Source organism: Garra rufa, chromosome 5, assembly GCF_049309525.1.
Source record: "Garra rufa chromosome 5, GarRuf1.0, whole genome shotgun sequence".
Taxonomy (NCBI): domain Eukaryota; kingdom Metazoa; phylum Chordata; class Actinopteri; order Cypriniformes; family Cyprinidae; genus Garra; species Garra rufa.
Genome location: NC_133365.1, coordinates 18,540,402 through 18,563,842, shown reverse-complemented (window position 1 = coordinate 18,563,842; position 23,441 = coordinate 18,540,402). Strand labels below are relative to the sequence as shown.

The 23,441-nt window shown below is 34.4% G+C and overlaps 1 protein-coding gene across 1 annotated transcript; it reads right to left on the bottom strand.

Annotated features, from left to right (window-relative positions):
- Positions 1-1,496: 1,496 nt before the first annotated feature.
- aspa (aspartoacylase) lies at positions 1,497-23,240 on the bottom strand. Its single transcript, XM_073839467.1, has 6 exons — positions 22,853-23,240; positions 19,988-20,183; positions 18,574-18,667; positions 17,838-17,945; positions 4,569-4,678; positions 1,497-4,322 (listed from the first exon to the last, which is right to left on the bottom strand). Exons 1-6 carry the CDS (start codon positions 23,092-23,094, stop codon positions 4,125-4,127), a joined length of 948 nt encoding a protein of 315 aa, XP_073695568.1. The 5' UTR covers positions 23,095-23,240; the 3' UTR covers positions 1,497-4,124.
- Positions 23,241-23,441: the final 201 nt, after the last annotated feature.

Here is a 23,441-nt window from a genome sequence, read left to right as displayed (position 1 = left end):
TCATCTTGTCTGATTCAGAAGAGGAATGTGCACAGATCATGCACAGTCCAAAACAAATGTGACCCTGGACCACAAAACCAGTCATAAGGTTAAATTTGACAAAACTGAGATATATACATCATATGAAAGCTCAATAAATAAGCTTTCTATTGATGTATAGTTTGTTAGGATAGGACAATATTTGGCCGAGATACATCTATTTGAAATCTGGAATCTGAGGGTGCAAAAAAATCAAAATACAGAGAAAATCACCTTTAAAGTTGTCCAAATTAAGTTCTTAACAATGCATATTACTAATCAAAAATTACATTTTGATAGGTTTACAGTAGGAATTTTACAAAAAATCTTAACGTAACATGATCTTTACTTAATTTCCTAATGATTTTTGACATAAAAGAAAAATCAATAATTTTGACCCATACAATGTATTTTTGGCTATTGCTACAAATATACCCCAGCGACTTAAAGGTTGTATCAGCGATTTCTAGCCTAAAACATAAAGTGTCAATTTCACCTGACCTTTCTTCACGATCCGCTCGCTGCCTGCCCCATAAATTGTCTGTGAAAAAACCGCGTCTCTCTGGTCAGCCTAGGGTCCGAGATATGCCAAAAAAACAATCGGCACTACCAACCTTTCCACACAAAAACAAACAGTGTTCCAACCAATCAGCGTCAGGGGTTTGGTGTTGTGGACTTTCGCTCCGCCTCCCTCACATCCCAGCACCAGTAGGAAAGTCCACAACACCAAACCCCTGACGGTGATTGGTTGGAACACTGTTTGTTTATCTGTGGAAAGGTTGGTAGTGCCGATTGTTTTTTTGGCATATCTCGGACCCTAGGCTGACCAGAGAGACGCGGTTTTTTCACAGACAATTTATGGGGCAGGCAGCGAGCGGATCGTGAAGAAAGGTCAGGTGAAATTGACACTTTATGTTTTAGGCTAGAAATCGCTGATACAACCTTTAAGACTGGTTTTGTGATCCAGGGTCACAAATATGTTGGTGGATTTGTTATTTTGCAACAAGTGGAAGCATTATTATGAATTATGGACTAGTATTTTGGCCAGAAATTACAGCTTAAATTTAAAACGCCTTAATGGTGAGTTTGTTTCTTACATACACAACTTTTTGCTTTAGAAGATGTGAACTGATAGTCGTGTGGATTATTGTTTGAACTCTCATTCCGACGGCACCCATTCACTGCAGAGGATCCATTGGTGAGCAAGTGATGTAATGCTACATTTCTCCAAACCTGTTCAGATGAACAAACAAACTCATCTACATCTTGAATAGCCTGATGGTAAGTACATTTTAAGGAGTTTTTTCTAAATGAAAATTCTGTTATCGTCACCAACTTCATGTCATTCCAAACCAGTATATAGTTATTGAATATAATCCTTTTTTAAAATGATAATTAAATAAATATAATTGTAATTTTTAGGTGAACTATTGTTTTTATACTAGGGGATCTGTTCAAATTAAAAAGTGCGGAGTAGATTTAATAAAGACAAACTTTTTATTGTTCGTTTGAAAAGTGAGACAAAATAGAAATCTCTTGTGGCTTTATGTAAATGCTTTACATAATACATTTACATTATGAAATTATTACTCCGTATTAATTAATCTCATTAAGACTGACAAGACGTTATGTATTACACATACATTGTGACAATGCCTATTACAGTACATTAAAATACATTATATTCCACATTTTGACAACATTAAACTTTATCAAGCAATACTCAATACCACTTGGACCTTAACAACATTATGCAACACAGTATGTAATCAACTGTATGGAATAATTTGTAAATGTATAACAAAATAATCTTCAATTTGGAATAAATTAAGAACATCTGTTCACATAAAGTGAATGTATTATTGCTTGCATAGATAGATATGATATTTTAAAACATCACACTATTTCAAAACATAACGCACAATAATGGGCCTTTCGACAATTTGCACAAACCACATACATCACAAAACAAAATCACAGTGGAAGAAGCACACATAATATTTCTTTAAAATCACGCTTCTTCTTTTCAGTGCCTGCTGAGCTTATCCATCAGTCTATAAAGTCCACCACATAGTACACCAAATTCTATTGTATATCACTTTATGTTAATCCTAACTCTTTCTATCAGACAAAAAATCCTATTTGTTCAATTAAGGCAATAATTGGGTTCCACCACTTAAATGAGGATTAAGTCAGGAGCTAGAAGACTTAGACTACAACACTTTTGCATCACAAATAGCACAAAAAAGATGATTTGTTTCCCTTGATGCATGACATATAAGCAGAGAGAGGTTGTTGTGTGGTTGTTTTAAGGCTGTTTCAGGTCAGTATTAGAGTCAACAGAGTGTTGAATCAGAGGCTAGAGGGCAGTGAAGACTGTTCCTGAGCTTGTGCATTTGACATACACTTCATCAGGATCTGAACTGCAGACATACACTAGAGGTAGACCTATATCATTATTAAAAAAATCGACGAGTATAAATTCTTCATTACATACCATGGATTTCATGAAACATTTTCAGTACAAAACACAACTTATTTGAATTCGTTTAAACGGTTAGAAAATTTAAAAAGCATCTTAATCTCATTTAGATTAGAAATAAAAAACTAGCATTTTTAATTTTTCAAGTGGGCATATATACACTGCCGTTCAAATGTTTGGGATCAGTAAGATTTATTAATGTTTTAAAAGGAGTCTCTTATGCTCATCAAAGCTGCATTTATTTGATCAGAAAATGCAATTTAAAAAACTTGAATATATATAACTTGAATATACTTTAAATTATAATTAATTTCTGTGATGCAAAGCTACATTTTTCACCAGCCATTACTCCAGTCTTCAGTGTTACATGATCCAGAAATCATTCTAATATACTGATTTATTACTTTATTATCAATGTTGGAAACAGTTGTGCTGCTTAATATTTTTTTGGAAACTCTGATACTTTTTTCAGGATTCTTTGATGAATAAAAAGTTAAAAAGAACAGCATTTATTTCAAATAGATTTTTTTTTAACAATATAAGTCTTTACTATCACTTTAAGTCATTTTAACACAACCTTGCTAAATAAAAGTAATAAATTCTTTCAAAGAACAGTAGTGTATATTGTTACAAAAGATTTATATTTTAAATAAATGCTGTTCTTTTTAATGTTTTATTCATCAAAGAATCGTGAAAACAGATCACAGGTTCCAAAAAAACATTAAGCAGCACAACTGTTTCCAACACTGATAATCAATCAGCTTATTAGAATGATTTCTGAAGTAATTATGTGGAAAATTCAGATTTGCATCACAGGAATAAATTCTATTTTAAAGTATATTAAAATAGAAAACCACTATTTTAAATTGCAATTATATTTTACAATATTACTGTTTTTTCTTGTATTTTTTAATCAAATAAACATAGCCTTGATGAGCAGAAAATATTTCTTTAAAAATATTACAAATCTTACAGATCCCACATTTTTGAACGGCAGTGTACACACACACACACACACACACACACACACACACACCCCTTTGGGGGCAAAAATACAGTCAAAAATATATATAACGAAATAAATATTGTGGATTTAAAATAACTTTGTTCTCTAAAAAATTATTTTAAATTATTTGAAATTTAGTGATTTATACATAATTTATTCCTGTGGTATCAAATGTGAATTTTACTCCAGTCTACAGCGTCACATGATCCTTCAGAAATCATTCTAATGCCAATTTGGTGCTCATTTCTTAATATTTTATGTGAAAACAGTAAGCATTTATTTAAAATTGTTAAATTGTACGTTTGTATTCATTTCAATCTTACTGACCACAAACATTTGAATGATAGTGTTATATATGGTATATATAATGTCAAATTTAGATATTGTGACTTCTTACAATCACGTTTAAGACAATTATAATAAACTTTTGGCTTTTTTACGTTTCAATCAAAAAGTTCTGTGGTGTTACAATTTTTTTTTTAAATAAAAGGTCTTAAAACTCCATTATATATATTTAAGAATTAGAAAACTTTTGACGTTGACATTTAGTTAAAGTACAGTACATGACAAACATGTCAACTACCTAAGCGTCATAGTGACTTTTAAGAAAAAAAAACATTAATTGAATGCTTTTCTGATAGCATTAGCAGCTAGTATTTCTCTACAGGTGGTCACGAAGGCCTGCTGTTTTTCATAATATGCAGCCTCATTAATAAACGTGGGGTACACTGTGTTGGCACCTTCATAAAGGATTGTTCTCCCATCGAATGTTAGGAACATAGGGTCACCCCGGTTCAAAGGCTCCCAGTCACAGTCCTACACAGAATAAGAAAGAGAGGGAATAGAACAGGACCATTAGTGTGGAAAACAAGTGAAGCTTGGGAGTAAAAACAAGCACAGCAAACATCTGAGTCACAGGACACATTTTCTTACATGTGTTTCCCCCTCGCCGAATCCCTGTCATAAAGAGCAACGCTTTTATATGTCGCTCAAGGGTATATGCTTTCCTTTTAAAAGAAACATGTGTCTCTATACAGTCACTGGATGGTTCACTTAGAATACCTGCAGATGAGGATGCACCATAGCTGTGATGTTGCCATTGGTGTCTCTGGGGTAGTCCATCCTCTCCTGGACTCTGAATACATCCACTGTACACGGAGGAAACTCTACACCTATGACAGAGTAAAGAAAAACAAAAAAAGGTGCCGTCAGAATGAGAGTCTAAACAGCTGATAAAAACAGCGCAATAATTCCAAAGAAATCCTCACAACTCTCTTTCAGAAGAAACATTTCCTGGTAATTTACTCACCCCCATGTCATTCAAGATGTTCATGTCTTTCTTTCTTCAGTCGCAAAGAAATGAAGGTTTTTGAGGAAAACATTCCAGGATTTTTCTCCATATAGTGGACTTCAGTGTTGGCCAATGGTTTAAAGGTCCCACAATCCCAGCCAAGGAATAATCTTATCTAGCAAAACGATTGGTCATTTTCTTTAAACAATACAAATCTATATACTTTTTAACCACAAATGCTCACAAATGTCACATGTGACGTAGGTGGAAGTACTGACCCAGTGTTTACAAAGCGAACATGCAAAGAAAAGTCAAACGCCCTTTACAAAAAAAGGTAAAACAACGATGTCTGATGATTTTGAAGTTGGAGGAGAAAATGAGAGTTTTTTGCCCTACCCTACCTTTTTGAACCGCAGTACATAGACGAACTAACCACGTGTGACCTTTTCAATATGACTATGTAATGGGTGAAGGCACACATGCGTAACGCAGAACATTTGTGGTTAAAAAGTATATACATTTTAATTTCTTTAAAGACAATCTATGAACATTTTGAGATTAGCAAATTTCTCAGCCGGGATTGTGTAGAGCCCTTTGAAGCTGCATTGAAACTGCAATTTGGACCTTCAACCCATTAATCTCCATAGAAGTCTATCATATAGAGAAAAATCCTGGAATGTTTTCTTCGAAAACCCTAATTTCTTTGCGACTGAAGAAAGAAAGTCATGAATATCTTGGATGACATGGGGGTGAGTAAATTAAAAGGACATTTTTATTCTGCAAGTAAGCGTCTCCTTTAACATTTAGCGAAGTGAAAAACTGCTTGTTTGTAATAAACAAATAGACCATTAAGGTGATTTCATCGCTTTGGGCCAAAATGCGTCCATCCCCTGTTGTTCTCTCACATAATAATCCACTAAAACGTTTGCTTATAAGTTCTTTTTGCTTTTAAATAGTACTTGATCTGTGCATATTTCTCTCCTTATATGACAGCACTCAAAATGTCGGTCAAACTCTGTTTTTTGTGCACCAACACCACAAAAACAGAGTTTTGACAGATAAGTTAATTTCCATGATGCATGACATATAAGCACAGTGCTGAGAGGTTTTTGTGTGGTTGTTTTAAGGCTGTTTCAGGTCAGTATTAGAGTCAACGGAGTGTTGAATCAGAGGCTAGAGGGCAGTGAAGACTGTTCCTGAACTTGTGCATTCGTCATACATGCATCAGGATCTGAACTGTGCGGACATACACTAGAGGTAGACCTATATACTGTTTAAAAAATCTAAGAGTATAAATTCTTCATTACATAGCATGGATTTTATGAAACACTTTCAGTACAAACACAACTTATTTGAATTCATTCAAACTGTTAAAACATTTATTAAAATATTAGAAAATTACTTAGATTAGAAATAAAAAAAAACTAGCATTTTTTTTAAGTAGGCATAAATACACTGCTGTTCATAAGTATGGGATCAGTAAGATTTATAAATGTTTTAAAAATTCTCTTATCATCAAGGCTGCATTTATTTGATCAAAAATACAGGAAAAAAGTGATATTATAAAATATTATTGCAATTTAAAATAACTTATATCAATTTAAATTAATCAATTAATTTTTTTTTTTTTTTAAGAAAATGACCAAACATTTTGCTAGATAAGTAAAATTCCTCAGCTGGGATTGTGTAGAGCCCTTTGAAGCTGCATTGAAAGGTCCATCCCTTGTTGTTCTCTCACATAATAATCCACTGAAACGTTTGTTTATAAGTACTTTGGACGGTTTTTGCTTTTAAATTGTACTTGATCTGTGCATATTTCTCTCCTTATATGACAAGACTCATATCTTGACAAAAATGTCAGTCAAACTCTGTTTTTTGTGCACCAGTACCACAAAAACAGAGTTTTGACAGTAGGCAAATTCCCATGATGTATGAAATATAAGCACAGTGCTGAGAGGTTTTTGTTGTTTTAAGGCTATTTCAGGTCAGTATTTGTGTCAACAGAGTGTTGAATCAGAGGCTAGAGGGCAGTGGAGACTGAACTGTGCAGACATACACTAGAGGTAGACCTATATAATGTTTAAAAATCTAAGAGTATAAATTCTTCATTACCTACCATGGATTTCATTAAATATTTGCAGTGCAAAACAACTTTTTTAAATTCATTCAAACTGTTAAAAAATTTAGAAATATATTTAGATTAGAAATTTTTTAATTTTTAAGTGGGCATATATACACTGCCGTTCAAAAGCTTGGGATTAGTAAGATTTATTAATGTTTTTAAAAAAGTTCCTTATGCTCATCAAGGCTGCATTTATTTGATCAAAAATACAGGAAAAAAAGTAATAGTATGAATTATCCTTGCAATTTAAAATAACAGTTTTCTATTTGAATATACTTTAAAATATAGTTTATTTCTGTCATGCAAAGCTGAATTTTCATCAGCCATTACTCCAGTCTTCAGTGGTTAAAAAGTATATACATTTTAATTTTTTTAAGAAAATGACGTTCGTTTTGCTAGATAAGCAAAATTCCTCAGTTGGGATTGTGTAGAGCCCTGTGAAGCTACATTGAAACTGCAATTTTGACCTTTAACCTGTTGGCCACCATTGAAGTCCACTATATCGAGAAAAATCCTGGAATGTTTTTCCTCAAAAACCTTAATTTCTTTGCGACTGAAGAAAGAAAGACATGAATATCTTGGATGACAAGGGGGTTTCCCCTGAATTGTTTGTTCATAAGTACTTTGGTTGGTGTGTGCTTTTAAATGGTACTTGATCTGTGCATATTTCAGTCCTAATATGATAGGACCAAAATTGTCGGCTTTAAGTTAAAAAAGTCATGAATTTATTTCTTACAAACACGCAACTTTTCACTTCTCAAGATGTGAACTGGAGTCGTGTGGATTACTTGTGATGTTATTATTAGCTGTTTGGGCTTATTCTGACAGCACCTATTCACTGCAGGGGGATCCATTGGTGAGCAAGTGATGTAATGCGAAATTTCTCCAAATCTGTTGTTTCTTTGTTAAAATCCGATGAAGGAACTCAAAAAAAGGTGAGTACATTTTCAAGTTTCATTTTTTGGGTAAACTATTCCTTTAAGTATTAATCAGTTGCTTATAAAGATGTATTACATGTAGTTCAATCTAGAAGCATGTTTATTATGCTTAGATCATGTTGTATTTTTTCAGCTTTGGGTCCTTCAGCAGGGAGTGGGATCAAGCTGGCCTAGAAATGTTGTAAAAGCAAAATATTTCTTTACATAAGCAGACCTATTTGCCAGCTTCGCTCTGTCCATTAGTCTGAGGATTTTTCCATCCTGTGTTACTGTGTTCATGAAATATGTAAATAATATGTTTTAGCACTCAGAGGATAAAGTTCAGCATTGTGAGGCTGTCAGGTTTATGGGTATGTCAGACATGTGCTGACATGGGCGGTCACTAAAAATATCACTTTTCCAAGTTGCTACAAAGAGTTTGACACTCCTCACATTACAGTACAGATTTGTCATATCTTCCTTGTTATCACTATCTAGAACAAAATACAACAGATTTTACATTTTAAGTTAACTGGCAAGTCTGAAATGACCAATAATGTGTGACATTGGACCACAAAACTTTTTCTTACCTGTCTTAAGTAGCACGGGTATATTTGTAGCAATAGCAAAAAATACATTGTATGGGTCAAAATTATAGATTTTTCTTTTATGCCAAAAATCATTAGGATATTAAGTAAAGATTATGTTCCATGAAGATATTTTGTACATTTCCAACTGTAAATACAGTCAAGCCCGAAATTATTCATACCCCTGGCAAATTCCGAATAAAAGTTACTTTTATTCAACCAGCAAGGTTTTTTTTTTAATTAGAAATGACACAGACTTCTTCCAGAAGATAATAAGACGATGTACAAGAGGCATCATTGTGGAAAAAATTACTCATCTTTTATTTACATTTGAACAAACAGTAGCATGTCCAAAATTATTCATACCCTTCCCAATAATCAATAGAAATTCATTTATTGGCTATTACAGCAATCAAACGCTTCCTATAATTGCTGACCAGCTTATTGCATGTCTCCACTGGTATTTTTGCCTATTCATCTTTAGCAATGAGCTCCAACTCTTTCAGGTTGGAGGGTCTTTTTGCCATCACCCTGATCTTTAGCTCCCTCCACAGATTCTCAATTGGATTGAAGTCAGGACTCTGGCTGGGCCACTGCAAAACGTTAATGTTTTTGTCTGCTAACCATTTCTTCACCACTTTTGCAGTGTGTTTTGGGTCGTTGTCGTGCTAAAAAGTCCACTGGTGCCCAAGGCCAAGTTTCTCTGCAGACTGCCTGATGTTGTTGTTGAGAATTTTCATGTATTGCTCCTTTTTCATGGTGCCGTTAACTGTGATTAGGTTCCCTGGTCCACCGGCTGAAAAATACCCCAAAACATTAGGTTCCCACCACCATGTTTGACAGTGGGGATGGTGTTCTTAGGGTTGAAGGCTTCTCTTTTTTTACGCCAAATGAAGGCTACATCATTGTGGCCAAACAATTCAATTTTTGTTTCATCTGACCATAAAACAGAAGACCAGAAGTCTTCTTCTTTGTCCAGATGAGCATTTGCAAAGGCCAAGCGGGCTTTTGTGTGCCTTATCTGGAGAAGTGGTGTCCTCCTTGGTTTGTGTCCGTGGAACCCAGCAGTGTGCAGTGTCCGTTGGACTGTCTGCCTTGAGATGTTGCCATCAGCAGAGCCCAGATTCATCAGGATGGCCTTGGTGGTGATCCTTGGATTCTTTTTTACCTCTCTCACTATCCTCCTGGCCAGCACAGCTGTCACTTTTGGCTTCCGACCACGTCCTTTGAGATTTTTCACAGTGCAGAACGTCTTGTATTTTTTAATAATACTTTGCACTGTAGCCACTGAAACTTCAAAACATTTAGATATGGTCTTATAGCTCTTTCCTGACTTGTGAGCAGCCACAATGCGCAGCCGCAGGTCCTCAGTGAGCTCCTTTGTCTTAGCCATGACTGTCCACAAACCAACAGCAGAGAGCTTCTGTTTTTCTCCTGTTGAGTTGATTAAAACAGCTGTTCCCAATGAATCAGGGTAATTGGAATGCTTTAGAACAGCTTGGACTATTTGGAATGGTATAGAACTTTGGATTTTCCCATAGACTGTGACAGTTTGCAAAGGGTATGAATAATTTTGGACATGCCACTTTTTGTTCAAATGTAAATAAAAGCTGAGAAATATTTTTTTCCACAATGATGGCTCTTGTACATCGTCTTAGTATCTTTTGGAAGAAGCCTGTGTCATTTCCGGTCAGAAAAAAAACTTGAATATGTTGAATAAAAGTAACTTTAAGTCAGAATTTGCCAGGGGTATGAATAATTTCGGGCTTGACTGTATATCAAAACTTAATTTTTGATTAGTAATATGAATTGCTAAGAACTTCATTTGGACATCTTTAAAGGTGTTTTTCTCAATATTTAGATTTTTTTGCACCCTCAGATTCCAGGTTTTCAAATAGTTGTATCTCGGCCATATACTGGCCTATCTGAACAAACCTTACATCAATGGAAAACTTATCTATTCATGTGTACATTCATATGTATAAATGTACATGTATAAATAACAATTTAAAAAAAAAATTACCTTTATGACTTGTTTTGTGGTCAAGGGTCACATATGTTGTTTTACAGCTACATAACACCCTTACAAGGAAGATGCAGAAGATGCTGTGTTTTTCACTAAACACATTTATAATGTTAAAAAGACTTTTTTCTGGAAAAAGTAATGACTGCTAGAAATTCAGCTTTGATCACAGGAATAAATTGCATTAAAATGTTCAAATAGAAATATTTTAAATGCCAATACTGTTTTGACTGTATTTTTGATCAAATAAATGCAGTTGAACAAGACAAGCCATGTGCACAAATTATGAAAAGATGAATATATGCATGAAAATCCCCCTGAAGGTTTATGTTCCATTTCCTTTAAACTGTAATATGAGTCATATTAAATGTCTTATTAAAACAGTTGGATCATTTAGCTGTTAGCTTGTGTTTATAACAGATGGATCTTGCGTCAGTCAAATCCCTGAGTCCTCTAATTAATAGTTTCCATTATGTCAGATCTCTTGTTTTGCTTGTTATGTTGATGTGGTCCAAACATGGTTCCACACTGGCCGACGGAAAGCACGTTTGAGCGCTCACAATGAGACATTCATCCACAACAATGCGCCCCCTCTACACAGCATGACACTACAAAACCCAGCAAGCTAGTAATGACATGGAAACTAACCAACTAGCAAACAAGTATTCAAGTCACAAAACACCAAAACCAGAAGAGAAACCAGCCACGCTTGTCCAGCACAACATGTTCCTGCTTAATGGGAGACATGGAGAACTGTGTATTCATGTCAGGCTAAAAGTACACATGACTACCTTGTTTAAATGTTTCCACAGTTGAGAGGAAAAAAAAGAGGAAGATAAATGCTTGAAGAAGCAGTCTATACTTCAAACTGGCTGAAATGCCAAGGTTGGACAGTTCATATTTAAATCAGTGCTTGCTGACTCAATGACCTGAGAGCAAAACCGTTTGTCTTGAAATGCCACACACTATCCTCGCAGAGCAACGGATGGCCAAGGGGGAAAGAAAGTTATGTAAACATGAAGCATCTATAAACAATATGAGAAACACATTATTCAAATGCATTACAGAAAAATCTGAAATGCAAATTCTGTGACACCTAATGAACATACTGTCACAGCACATTTATATGGAAACCTGTTTCCGGCACTGAATAAACTATTTTAAAAGTTATTGCGACACTTTATCTCACAATTCTGACTTTTTTTCTAAGAATTGTGAGATATAGACTTGCAATTACGAGTAATGAAGTCAGAATTGTGCGATATAAACTCGCAATTCTGACTTTTTTCTCACAAATCTGACTTTTTTCTCCGAATTGTAAGATAAACATGCAACTGCGAGTTATAAAATCAGAATTGCGTGATATAAACTCGCAAATTTAAGTTACAAAGTCAGAATTAAGAGATATAAACTCATAATTCAGATTTTTTTCTCAGAATTGCATGATATAATCTCACAATTCTGACTTTTTTTCTCAGAGTTGTGAGATATAGACTTGCAACTGCGAGTAATGAAGTCAGAATTGTGCGATATAAACTCGCAATTCTGACTTTTTACTCACAAATCTGACTTTTTTTCTCCGAATTGTGAGATAAACATGCAACTGCGAGTTATAAAATCAGAATTGCGTGATATAAACTCGCAAATTTAGGTTACAAAGTCAGAATTAAGAGATATAAACTCATAATTCTGATTTTTTTTCTCAGAATTGCATGATATAATCTCACAATTCTGACTTTTTTTCTCAGAGTTGTGAGATATAGACTTGCAACTGCGAGTAATGAAGTCAGAATTGTGCGATATAAACTCGCAATTCTGACTTTTTACTCACAAATCTGACTTTTTTTCTCTGAATTGTGAGATAAACATGCAACTGCGAGTTATAAAATCAGAATTGCGTGATATAAACTCGCAAATTTAGGTTACAAAGTCAGAATTAAGAGATATAAACTCATAATTCTGATTTTTTTTCTCAGAATTGCATGATATAATCTCACAATTCTGACTTTTTTTCTCAGAGGTGTGAGATATAGACTTGCAATCGCGAGTAATGAAGTCAGAATTGTGTGATATAAACTCACAATTCTGACTTTTTTTCTCAGAATTGCTTGACAAACTCACACTTGTGAGAAATAATCTCACAATTGCAAGATAAAAACTCACAATTCTGACTTTTTTCCTCACAAATCTGACTTTTTTCTCTGAATTGTGAGATAAACATGCAATTGCGAGTTATAAAATCAGAATTGCAAGATATAAATTTACAATTGTGAGAAATAAAGTCAGAATTTTGAGATAAAGCCTCGCAATTCAGATTTTTTTTAATAATAATTATGTGATAAAAACATGAAATTATGACTTTTTTTCTCACAAATGCAAGTTTATATCTCTCAATTCTGACTTTTTTTCTCGCAAATCTGATTTTTTTTCTCAGAATTGTGAGATATAAACTCACAATTGTGAGTTCTAAAGTCCAATTTTGAGGGAAAAAATGTTTTCAGAATATTTATAGATATAAAGTCACAATTAAGTCACAATTGCGACTTAATTTCTCAGAATTTCGAGTTTATATCTCATAACTTGTAAGATGTATTGTATTGTATGTACTTGTATTTTTTATTCATTATCAGAAACAGGCTTCCATACATTTATTATTGGTATATATTACAAAAATAATCCTATTGTATAGGGAATACAGGAAATAATCTGACATTACAGACTAAAGTAATGGCTACTGAAAATTCATCTTTACCATCACGGGAATAAAATAAATTTTTTACATTTATGAAATACAAAACATATTTTTAAATGGTAATATTCACAATATTACTGTTTTACTGTATATTTAAGAAAATAAATGCAGCCTACAGGCATAAGAAAAATAACATTTTAATATATTTAAAATAATTATTTAAATGGCACTTGTGACTGCTGCTTATCTTACAATTTTTTTTATGCATTTCTGAGAGCCAGAATAGTGAAATAATATAAACTATACACTGCTGTTCAAATGTTTTGGATCGTTAAGCTTTTTAATGTTAAAGAGGTCTTATGCTCATCAAAGTTGCATTTATTTGATCAAAAATAAAGAAAAATACTGTAATATTATGAAATATTCTATTTTAATATACTTTAAAATATAAATTTATTTCTGTGATAAAAAGCTGAATTTTCACCAGCCATTACTGCAGTCTTTAGTGTCACATAATCCTTTAATGCTGATTTATTATCAATGTTGGAAACAGTCATGCTGCTTAATATTTTTTGGAAACTGTGATTCTTTTTTCAGGAGTTTTTGATGAATAAGAAGTAAAAAAAAAAAAACAGAATTTATTCAAAATAAAAATCTTTTCTAAAAATTTAAGTCTTTAACTATCACTTTTTATAAATTTAACACATCCTTGCTGAATAAAAGTATTATTTATTTTAAAGAAAGAAAGAAAGAAAGAATCCTAAAAAAAAGCATCACAGGTTTCCAAAAAAAAGAAAAAAAAAAGAAATATGCGTTTTATCGTAATAACATTTAATTACAGTGGTGTGAAAAAGTGTTGGCCCCTTCCTGATTTTTTTGTTTTTGCATGTTTGTCACACTTTCATGTTTCAGATCATCAAACAAATTTAAATATTAATCAAAGATAACAAGTAAACAAAACATGCAGTTTTTGAATGAAGTGTTTTTTTATTATAAAGGGAAAACAAAATCCAAACCCACATGTCCCTGTGTGAAAAACTGTTTGCCCCCTAAACTTACAGTTTTTCTCAATTGCTTAAACACATTTCTTGAAATTATGCCTCTTATTTGCGAAACTCTAAACACAAATCCACAACTCCTAACTCAATTCCCCAAACTTCTTATATTGAGGTCAAAATGAAGCTCTCCACTCAAAACAACACAATCTTGCTGAAAAACCAAACTTTGCTCTCAGACATGACACACAAATCCTCAAAAACACACACACTACAACACAGTTTTACACACTGATGAGATAAATTCAAAACAATACAACCAAAACAATCCAAATAAAAAACTTTTCACATGATGAAAACAACAAATCTATGCCTTTGCAAGTGTTTTATTCCTTAATTTAATGTACTGTAGAGTACAGTACAAAACAGCAAACAACAACAAAATATAATTTTTCTGCCCAGAATCCTGTCTTTGGTCTGGGACAGGCCAAAGAACCTCTTCAGCATCACAGGCTAAATTAGCCCTGGCCAGGCAGCAGGGGTCAAATCCTCTTGCATGCCTGATCCAACCCTGGCACTCATCAACTAAAATATATGAGACTGCTTGTTTTCTCGCCCTTGCCCTCCCTCTGTCTCTTCCACGTTGTCGTTGTCATCCACCTTCTTCTCCTCCTCTTCCTCTTTCACCTCCTACTCTTCCACTTCAAAATTACACATTACTGTATGTGGGATACTGATTGAAAAAGACTGGATAGGATTCACAGTTACACTTGTACTGTACTAGTGGTCTGAGAAAAAAAATAAAAATGCATTACAGTGTCATTGTGAAACAGCAAAGAAAAAGAAATATGGGCACAAAGGTAAAAATAAAAATTAGAAAGTCTACTGTCAGATTTTGTAACTCCTGCGTTGTCCTCTGTCTATATACAGTATGCTTTCCAATTGAAGGTTCAAGAGATGTACCTTTGAGCTATTTCAGAGAACTGCTTTATCATTGGTTGATATACATTATCTTCATTAGTGAAAGTCAAGATTCACTTGAATAATTCATGGCAAATTTACAAAAAGTCTAATAGAAATGTGTAGAATATATGATTGACAGTTTATAACAACTAGATCAAAAATTTTGCATTTAGGTAATGACTTATACGATGAGCTAATGACTTGATGTTTTGAGGGGTCAAACTATTGCACAGAGAACTATATCATACATTTTGAGCAACATGACAATAGCAACTGATAATGTGGGAAACCGCAGACAAATGTATCTAATCAGTTGTATGAATGTACCAAAGCAATCACAACTTGATCAGAAGAATGAGAAGCTTTTTATGATGTGCACAAGAGACTAGATGATGTGGATGTTGAACAAGTAGTTTTGACAATTTCATTTCTGATCTGAGAAATGCACCAAAGTGACTGAGAAAAACTGTAAGCTGACTTTGGCTTCTTTTAGGTTCTGATTGGTGTGTGCTAAATTTTGACTCCTAGTGTTTCCACTTGGATAATTGTGTGCTAATTGAGCTCAAACTTCACAGATTGAGTGAACAATGTTGAATGCTTGTGCTTTCTAAATGACCACATGGTGTAAGCACTGAGAAATGTAGGGGTTTGTGTGTAGAGTTTTGCAGTAACAGTTCACCAAATATAACTCATGTGTCAAAGCAGGGAATAGTGTTTATTGTTTAGGGAAATGGGTGTGCTTTTTCAAAAATGGCGTTATAGTTTTGAAATTTTAGTTCAAAAGACTGGTTATAGTGTTTTAGCAATTGAGAAAAACTGTAATAACTGGTTGGGCCACCTTTAGCAGCAACAACTGCAATCAAGCATTTGCGATAACTTGCAATGAGTCTGTTACATCGCTGTGCAGGATTTTTGGCTCACTCATCTTGGCAGAATTGTTGTAATTCAGCCACATTGGAGGGTTTTCGAGCATGAACCGCCTTTTTAAGGTCATGCCACAGCATCTCAATAGGATTCAGGTCAGGACTTTGACTAGGCCACTCCAAAGTCTTCATTTTGTTTTTCTTCAGCCATTCAGAGGTGGATTTGCAGTTTTTTGTTTTTTTTTTTGATCATTGTTCTGCTGGAGAACACATAATTATCACAGCAAGTCTTTCAGGTCCAGAAGCAGCAAAACAGCCCCAGACCATCACACTACCACCACCATATTTTACTGTTGGTATGATGTTCTTTTTCTGAAATGCTGTGTTACTTTTATGCCAGATGTAATGGGACACACACCTTCCAAAAGTCCACAGAGTATTTTCTAAAAAGGGATCATCAAGATGTGTTCTGGCAAAACTGAGACGAGCCTTTATGTTCCTTTTGCTCAGCAGCGGTTTTCGTCTTGGATCTCTGCCATGCAGGCCATTTTTGCCCAGTCTCTTTCTTATGGTGGAGTCATGAACACTGACCTTAACTGAGGCAAGAGAGGCCTGCAGTTCTTTAGATGTTGTTGTGGGGTCTTTTGTGACACTTGGATGAGTTGTTGCTGTCTTGGGGTAATTTTGGTCGGCCGGCCACTCCTGGGAAGGTTCACCACTGTTCCATATTTTCGCCAATTGTGGATAATGGCTCTTACTGTGGTTTGCTGGAGTCCAAAAATTTTTAGAAATGCCTTTATAACCTTTTCTAGACTGATAGATCTCAATTACTTTCGTTCTCATTTGTTTCTGAATTTCATTGGATCTCAACATGATGTGTAGCTTTTGAGGATCTTTTGGTCTACTTCACGTTGTCAGGCAGGTCCTATTTAAGTTCTTGATTTCTTGATTGCGAACAGGTTTGGCAGTAATCAGGCCTGGGTGTGGCTAGAGAAACTGAACTCAGGTGTGATAAACCACGGTTATGCTTTAACGGGGGCAAACACTTTTTCACACAGGGCCTTGTGGGTTTGGATTTTTTTTCCCCCTACATAAAAAAACCCTTCATTTAAAAACTGCACTGCGTGTTGTAATCTCTGATTAATATTTAAATTTGTTTGATGATCTGAAACATTAAAGTGTGACAAACATGCAAAAAAATAAAAAATCAGGAAGGGGCCAACACTTTTTCACACCACTGTATATATAGTATATAACTATCATGAAACATACATTTTGTCTTAACTATATACATATAGCCTATTTCTACAGAATATAGATTATTAAAACTGGCCAGAGTGTGATTTCTGCATAGGCGTGCTTTCAGTTTCTTTATTTTTTTCTTAAATTTACAATACATTTTGGTATGAAAGTATTAGTGAATCATGATTCGTTCGTGAAAACGTTCGTACACAGGTTGCATGCATACATGCTTAGCAAATGAGTTCCATTTTGGCTTTTAGTGTGTGTGTTTGAGTGTGTTTATATATAGCATAGCCGTTTGTCTTGAAATGTCACACACTATCCTGGCAGAGAAACAGATGGCCAGAGGGGAAAGAAAGTTACATAAAAGTCAAACCCCTATAAACGATCATGTGCTATTTCTCATCGAATTGTGTGACAGCTCTAAAAAACACAACATTATGGTTCCATACTGTCACTTTCCATACATCACACATGATCACTATTGGTTTATTTAAGAAAATAATCCTAGTTTATAGAATATATAGAAACTAATCCTATTGTAGCCACCCTGGTTGTAAAATCCCTTTATAGCAACACATTCCAGGTTCAGTGCAGTAAGCATACTGATCTCTGCTTAACCGTCAGTGACCTTACCACTATTGAAGAGCTCAAGGAAGTCCAGTGCATGCTTCAGTATCGTCCTCATGGACTCGAATACATTGCTTCTCAAAACACCTTGCGGCTGAGGGCCCACCTCAAGACCTGCAACACAAACACATCAGTCACTAGCACTTGACTGGTGGGTTGTGACCCAACAAAGGGTCACAGGTCTATTCTAATCATAAGACAGAAGTAAAAAGCTATGTTAAATGAGGTGCAACTGGTACTGTGTTTCTAGTATCCACCTTATTTTACAGCCATTTGTAAATTTTATGGGTCTGACTTCCGGTCTTACGGTGTATAAAACGGTGTGCTGCTTGATGTTGCTGTCTTGGTGTTGGTGTCTTACCATATTATTTTAATGTATTGTCTTAATTATGAACACACTGGTTTGTAGTGCAAACAGTTTTACAGTTTACTGCACATTGTTATTTTTCTCGTTATTTCCCTATAGCGGGTTAAGTCTCACTCATAGGCTTACTTACACATTGAAGAATAAGGTGGATAATATTAATTCATGGATAAAGGAGTCTCATCAAATGACAAAGAATGAGCTCTAGATGTCGACAGAATTATCTGCAGAGGCTTTGGATGCTTTCATTATAACTAGAGTTTAAATATTATCCTTGGTTATTCCACTTCTTAGCAGCTGGCTGACTTTCAGGGATAATATTAAACTTGATTTAGCATTAGGTTTGACCTGCTGAGTATCCCAGGACTTTGTACTCACCAACAGGGTGTTTGGCCACAGAGCGTGTGGTTGAATACTTCAGCTGTGGGTGTTCGTTTAACAGTACTGAACAGGTGTGGGGAGCCATAGCTTTCTGAAAGTGGGAAGAACACAGGTGTCTGTGTAAAGATGACTTTTGATTGGCTAATTTTAAGACTTTAAGCAAAACCTTGGGTTTTGGTAAAGAATTTAATGTTCAGTCTATGATACATGCAACAAATTATTTGTGCACTACTGTTTAAAAGTTTGGGTTGGTAAGATTTTTATGATGGCTGCAGGTATTTGATCAAAAACACAGTAAAAACAGTATTCTTGTGAGGTATTATTACATTTTAAAATAACTGCTTTCCATTTTAATATTTTTTCAAATGTAATTTAGTGATGCAAAGCTGAATTTTCAGCATCATTACTCCAGTCTTCAGTGGCACATGAGCCTTCAGAAATCTTTATTTATTAATTTAGTACTGACCTGAATGAAATACTTCACATAAAAGATGTTTACATATAATCTATTATATAATTTATAAAAATTAATACTTTATAATACTGTGTTACCTGAATGATCCACTGCTGTGTTTTTTTGTTTAGTGATAGTTGTTTATGAGTTCCCTTGTTTGTCTTGAACAGTTAAACCCTTTCAAAGAATGACTGTATGATTTGGAGATCCATCTTTTCACACTGAGGACAACTGAGGGACTCATATGCAACTATTACAGAAGGTTCAAACGCTCACTGATGCTCCAGAAGGAAAAGCTATGCATTAAGAGCTGGGGGTGTAAACTTTTGAACAGAATAAAGATGTGTGCATTTTTCTTATTTTGCCTAAATATCATATTGTTTTTCATTTAGTACTGCCCTTCAGAAGCTACAGAAGATACTTACATGTTTTCCAGAAGACAATATAAGTTAAATTTGTGGGACCTAAAGTATTTTTCTGAAAAACAGCAGGCAGTTTAACTGTTCAGGACAAACAAAGGACTCATGAAAAACTATCACTAAAAAAAACAAACAAAAAAAAACAGCTGTGTATCATTCAGATAACCAACTATTAAGAATCAAACTTTTGAACGGGGTCTTTTTTATAAATTCATCTATTATTTTCTCTTGTGGACTATATGTAAGGTCAGTACTAAATAAAAAAAAATGATCCTTCAATTTTATATGATCCTTCTTATTTTAGTAAAATAATTAACATTTTGCAGATTCTTCAAGGTGTATGTAAACTTTTGACCTCAACTGTATTTCTTATGTATTTACGTTAGACAAGTTTAATGTGTCCTTTCAGAATAAAAGTATTGATTTCTTTAAAAAAAAAAAAAAGGTCATACCCTTTTAAACAGTAGTGTAGGTGCAGAGGGTAAATAATTAAATATTTGAATAACATCGTACAATATAATTGTATCTAGTTTCTTACTTTAATATAATGCACCATCTGAAGGTTGAAGAGGTCTGTTGAGCTTTCCAGAATAAGGGTGGAGCCCATGTTTGAGGTGGTGTTGTGAAGGTCAAAGATGACATCATATGCATCCGAGCTTCCTTTAGGTCCGAACATCCGGTTTATTTCCTTGGCCCTCTGGATTTCATATGGCAGTGCTTCAACATCTGGAGCACTGTGGATAGAAAAAATCCTTATCAATATCAATACAATAATTATAAACATAACATAACAAAAGACAAAAGACATAACAAAAAAGTAAATCAATAAACATTCTCTTTTCAATACATAATGCAAACAGATTTGGTGCAGGTGTATAGTTAACTTTTTTAACAGAGTAATGAATGACAAAAAAAGATCAGCTATTATATAAATAATAACTAATTTACTTTTTTCCAAGCTAGAAACTTGAAGGTTTTAAATGATTTATTAACTGCTCTAACTGTCGAGTTAGTGGAAATGTTCCAGCAATAATACCATTTCACAACACTGACAAAATTATGCACTTTTGTCGCCATTAGGAATGAAATAAGTTTTAGCAATGCATCTAATAAGCACATGAAGCAAGAGAGAAATTAAAAATAAAGCACAGAGAATTTCATTAAGCTTTCCATCTGGTCCAACATGCATAAAAACAATCAACAGTTAGCTGCAAACAAAGTGTATGTTTTGCATCCCCTCACAGTACATTATTATATGCCTGACTTCACGTCAATGACCAAGATCAGATTTATTTATAATACCACAAAGACAGGTGAGTCTCAATTTTGCAACCCTCATTCTGTATTTAAACGGTCTATTAATAAATGAAAAGGGTTTTCTGAGTGCATTGTTTTGCTCTGTTTTATGTAATTCTAAGACAAAGTATCAATGCCCCTGCATTTAATGTGATATTGAAGCACAAAGCAAATTCTGTCTTTTTAGACATCTGAATGGAAAATGCAGTTAAAATCTGCCCATATGTTTTTAACTTCATGATTTAAAAGTGAAGTATATGCATTTTCTCTTGGACTGGGTTTATACATTGGTTTCAAATTTCTAGTTCATATATAATTTAACTTAAAATACATTACCAGTCAAAGGTTTTTGAACAGTAGATTTTCTGACACATCTTCTGCTCAAAGTACAGCAAAAACAGTACAATTTTGAAATAGTTTTACTATTTAAATGAACTGTTTTCTATTTGAATATATTTTTAAAATGTAATTCATTCCTGTGTTTTCAAAGGTAAATTTTCAGCACCATTACTCCAGTCTTCAGTGTCACGTGATCTTTCAGAAACCATTCTAATATGCTGATTTGATGTTCAAGAAACATTTATTCTTATTATTATCAATATTTAAAACAGTTGAGTACATTTTTCCCAGGATGATGAATAGAAAGATCCAAAGATCAGTATTTATCTGACATAAAAAGCTTTTGTAACATTACACAATATAACATTCAAAAGCTTGGAGTCAGTATTTTTTTTTTATTATATAAATTAATACTTTTATTTAGCAAGGATGCTTTAACTTGATCAAAATTGATGATAAAGACATTTAGATGAATGCTGTTTTTTAGATGAATGCTGTTAAAAAATTCTACTGCGCTTTTTTAACATTATAATAATAGAATGATTTCTGAAGGATCATGTGACTGGAGTATTGATGCTAAACAATCAGCTTTGAAATCACAGGAATAAATTACATTTTAAAATATATTCAGATAGAAAATTAAATATTTCAAAATTGTACTGTTTTTGCTGTACTGTGGATCAAATAAATACAGCCTTGGTAAGCAGTAGAGACAATAAAATAAGTAAAAAAACATTAGTAAGGATCACTGTTCAAAAACTTTTGACTGGTAGTGTACTTTCTGTGAATTATGCCCTCCAAACTAAAGTTTCTGTCTTCATACATAGTTTTACTGTTTAAATTTACCAGAAAGCCAATAACAGGCTGTTTAATAATAGTGGGGCATGTTGTCACAAAAGGTCAATGTTTTCATTAAATCTTTGTCATGGGACTCAAGATTTTAAATGAGTTTATATATACACCTACTGTAGTAATAAATACTATCTTGGAGTAAAAAAAAACCCTCATCCTATAATTTGTGACTAAGGACCACAAAACCAGTCTTAAGTAGCAGGGGTATATTTGCAGCAATAGCCAAAAATACATTGTATGTTTAAAAAATTGACACATATGACTGGTTTTGTGGTCCAGGGTCACATTTAACGTTACATTACTGTAATTTAAAGTATTAATGTGTGCAATATTGACACTGTAAAATGTCACACTTATAAAACAGAAATTCAACAAACGCTGATGTAATTAAAGGTCCTCAAAATCGACAATCGTTTCGTGTTGTAGGAGGATGTAATATTGCAGTCTATTTCATGACCCAAATCACGCTCCACTCACGTTTCTCAACAGTGATGACATGAGCGGCTCGGATCAGCTGACCGCTCGCTCCACTGATACTATATCGCTCAAATCAGGGAGGTTGTGTCATGTAAAGGAGCTGTTTACAAATGACTCGTTCCTGCGTTCAAAATCATTTAGACTGAGCCCAACGCAGTAACACAACTCGGTGTTCAAACGCGGCGCGACACGCAATACATAGAGAGCAACGCAGCGGGCAAAGACGTCGATCTGACGTATGCATGACAACAATAAACAACACATACTGAACGCAATAATACACCTCTAACACACAAGAACCGAGCGTAAAAGTTGTCTGACAGTGTAAAGTCCATTGTCTTGACTGTTCTCCGTTTTACGAAACAGCGCGTACATTTAAACAAACGAGCAGGAATTGTGCTAGAAAACAACGCGTACGTTTCGTAAGGTGTTCATTTACCTGAGGTTCTCAGGCGTAAAGGCTCTGTTCAGATCCGTGTCGATGTACCTGGTGCATTTCTCCACTGCTCTAGGGTTGCTTATGAACGGCTTGATCACCAGTCCGTCTCTCTCTATCTCGATTGAATTCTGTATCCACATATTTACCAGCGTAATGCCAGACATCTCATTTCCATGTGTGCCTCCAAAGATAGCCACTCGTTTGGCTTCGTGTAAACAAGAAATAATAGTTCGCGAACTCATAGCGAGAGCGACACGGACGCGCACGGTTTACGAAAGACGACAGCGCAAAGTTTCCACACAACTGCTGGTTCCTCTAGTCGCCGGTGCGATGTGACTCCCGTTATATAATGGTTATTTGAAGGCTAAGCCCAGGGCATTACTGCGTCCGTGTGTCATCTACGTTAAACGCGCATGGGTCGGGTTTCACAATCGCGTTTATCGAGCGATTATGATGTTGGCTGTGTGGTCATAATGTCACAGGAGATGATACGCGGAAAATAAATAATAAACGCGAGCAGGTGGCCTATGCACCTATATGCAAACTAAACAGTGGGTCAACTGAAAAAATGAAGGTTTAAATCTACATA